Source organism: Branchiostoma floridae, chromosome 8 (genome assembly GCF_000003815.2).
Source record: "Branchiostoma floridae strain S238N-H82 chromosome 8, Bfl_VNyyK, whole genome shotgun sequence".
NCBI classification, from domain to species: Eukaryota; Metazoa; Chordata; class Leptocardii; order Amphioxiformes; family Branchiostomatidae; genus Branchiostoma; species Branchiostoma floridae.
Genome location: NC_049986.1, coordinates 25,394,913 through 25,396,283, shown reverse-complemented (window position 1 = coordinate 25,396,283; position 1,371 = coordinate 25,394,913). Strand labels below are relative to the sequence as shown.

General features: G+C 45.7%; 1 protein-coding gene across 3 annotated transcripts in view; it reads left to right on the top strand.

Moving 5' to 3' along the window:
• Positions 1-1,371, top strand: part of LOC118421677 (ras-specific guanine nucleotide-releasing factor RalGPS2-like) — a 93,935-nt gene that overhangs the window by 82,063 nt on the left and 10,501 nt on the right. For all 3 annotated transcript variants that reach the window (XM_035829125.1, XM_035829126.1, XM_035829127.1), the window contains one exon: positions 1,189-1,298. In XM_035829125.1, the coding sequence (XP_035685018.1) occupies positions 1,189-1,298 (110 nt within the window). The remainder of the gene's footprint in view (positions 1-1,188; positions 1,299-1,371) is intronic.

Genomic DNA, 1,371 nt, shown 5'->3' with positions numbered 1-1,371 from the left:
TCAGCCTATACAGTATAAATATCAGTATTGATGACTCAGAGATAACCCTAATTTCAGGAAAAACATTGAAGCCCCACAATCTACAACACTCCAATTCTGCCTCCCCTCTCCATATATAAGTGCAGCTATAAGGGCGGCAGTGTTTGTCCTGTGGGCGGGTTAGGCACACAGAGGAACCCATTAACAGTTGGGCATGGTTTAATGATACTTGATGAGGCGACCCCAACATAAACTCTTCCCCTGCAGTCAGGCATGCAGGCAGTCCTGTGTTGGGGGGTTGGGGGTTTTGGGGGGGTGGGAGTGGGGTGTTGGTTTTATGATACTTGATGAGGCGACCCCAACATAAACTTTTCCTCTGCAGTCCTGCATGCTGGCAGTGTGTGAGGGGGGGTTAGACACACACAGGAACACATTAATAGTTGGGCAATAATTTTTGCAAACCTGGGACCTAAACGAGGATGAATGTAGACTGAAGATGGACTTACTTGTGTCAGAGGGGGAGTTGCTCCAGGAGTAAGTCCACCCCATTTTGACATGTTTGAGAACTGTTAGTTTTGGTGGACTATTATCCAGAGTAAGGCCTTTACACCAATTTAGGCAGTAAGTCCATCTTCAGTCCTCCCTGAGTAAGTCCATTTTCAGACCACTGGACTTATTAAGGGAGACTATAGTCCATGGTAAGTCGTTCGTAAGTCTAAGGTTTGATTTAATAATACTTGATGAGGTGACCCCAACATAAACTTTTCCCCTGCAGTCCGGCATGCTGGCAGTCCTGGCCTGTGTGTGGGTTAGGCACACACAGGACACCATTAACAGTTGGGCATGATTTAACAACCTGCCATCAGTGTTTTTTACTCACACAAACAGGTCCATTTACAGCTGGGTGACTTTGGTGTCAGGTCTCAGCATAATCATTGCTCTACTGGTGCAGCAGACTGTATGTGTCAGGTCGATAACAAAACTGCTGATAGCTCTGATAATCCACAATTATAAAAATAGTACTACAGAGGACTCAAAAAGCAATTATACAAACAAAAAGAAATATTAAAAATAATCTTAAACTACTGATATTTGTCGCTGACAAAGATCTCAAAAAAGTGTGCAGATATTCCCTTGTGAGATCATCATGAGCGTCAGGTTTAGAGTTGTGTAACTGTGTAACCTAAATTTGCCTTTTTTTCTCCCCAGCCCGCCTCCCCCCACTGGTGCCAATGGTTCGCGCCATCTCCTTGACGACAGCGTTCTGGAAGAGTCTCCGGGGGCGTCCATGGAGGGTTCTGTAAACGGCATCTCACTCGGTGAGTTCTGGTTTGCCTGGTGTGTTTTCTGTCGGTGCTCCCGCACATCACAGTCGTATGTCACCATTGCTGT